Below are 1,402 nucleotides of genomic sequence, written 5' to 3'. Positions count from 1 at the left end.
AATGCCAACAAAGAAAGAGGAGACTCCCTTACATAATAATGGTTTGTCGTCTGATAAGTGCCATAGGGAGTCGAATAGATTCGTTCAGTAAAAAAGTGCAAATAAGAGATTCATCAAACAGGATAATATTATTTAAAAAAAAAAAATTTGATATTCAACAAAAAGAAAAATGATCTTACAATGCATCCATATCCACTCAAACAAAGGCTAACTGTGCAGTTGCACCACTGGAACAACGATCAGCAAATGACAGTGCAGCCCAGCACACACATCGAAACAAGAAGCAGCAATAAGGGACTGTGCACCAATGCAGGACTACTGCTGCTGTCACTTAACTGAGAGATATTCAACGGAACTGAACCTGTAGAAGTATTAGTTAGCATATTTTGAGATTTTAATATTTCAGCAACGGTTGACTTATTAGCTGTTTCGCTTTCGTTCGTAGAACCTACGGTTGTGCCGTTTTCTTTTACTCCATTATTATTTTGTTGCTCCAGAGTCGATATATTTTTTTCTGTGTTTGGTCCATTTTCAGCTGTTGTTTCCATCGGTCCATTTTCCTCATTATTGTTGATTTGGCCTTCTGTACTGTTCTCAGCTTTGTTTTGTTGTTCTGCTTCGGCAGCTTTTTTCGCTTCTTCTTCTGCTGCTGCAGTCTTTGCCTTTTGAATAGCTTCCTTCAAGTTGTTTACAGCTTCAGTCGCTGATTCTGCTTGTTTCTGTGCTTCGGCAGCCTCCTGCTTGACGGCTGTGGCGGTTTTGTTAACCTCAATTGCGTAATCTTTTTCTTCATAGTCTTTAATATACTCGTTGATATCTACATTAAAATCCTCATTTTTAACCTCCTCTTCGTCTGGGAGGATAAATTGGAGCCTCGCATAGGTACTAATAGCACTATTCAGTTCATCAGCAGTCATTACAAGTTTTTCTGCGGCAGCAGAAGCAGCCTCAGCTTTTTTATTCACATCATCTGCAACTTTTTTCACCTCTTTGGCAGTCTCAGTGCACCGTTTTACAAGTTCGTTGGCTTTTTTTTCTTTCTTATTATCAGTATCACTCTTTAATACACTTTCAATATCTTTGGCAAATTCTCTGCACTCATTCGCGTCACTCTCAGCACTTTGAGCTGCTACTTTGCACTCTTCCCTTGCTTCGTTCATTGAAGAGAACTTCTCTTCTATATCCTTTTTTTCAACCTTTATTTTAGCAGCCAATTGTCTCATTTTCTGCAAAGTTTTTTTTACCTCAGATTGTGTAGGGGCCGTATCACCAACATCTTCCGCAAATGCCACACTCGCACAGCACTGCAGAAGTACCAACAGGTACACCACGCGGCGCAGTTGGACGAACATCGTTGTCATGATTGTCACTGTGGGTTGCTTGGGTCTGTGGTAACAAGGAA

The 1,402-nt window shown here is 40.2% G+C and overlaps 1 protein-coding gene across 1 annotated transcript; it reads right to left on the bottom strand.

Moving 5' to 3' along the window:
- Positions 1–239: 239 nt before the first annotated feature.
- TM35_000481640 (uncharacterized protein) lies at positions 240–1,361 on the bottom strand (the record flags this gene model as incomplete). Its single annotated transcript, XM_029030500.1, has 1 exon — positions 240–1,361. One exon carries the CDS (start codon positions 1,359–1,361, stop codon positions 240–242), a length of 1,122 nt encoding a protein of 373 aa, XP_028878269.1.
- Between the last annotated feature and the right edge of the window lie 41 nt (positions 1,362–1,402).

The sequence above is a fragment of the Trypanosoma theileri genome (assembly GCF_002087225.1).
Source record: "Trypanosoma theileri isolate Edinburgh chromosome Unknown TM35_Tth_48_V1, whole genome shotgun sequence".
In the NCBI taxonomy this organism is placed as follows: domain Eukaryota; phylum Euglenozoa; class Kinetoplastea; order Trypanosomatida; family Trypanosomatidae; genus Trypanosoma; species Trypanosoma theileri.
This window is presented reverse-complemented; position numbering and strand designations above follow the sequence as displayed.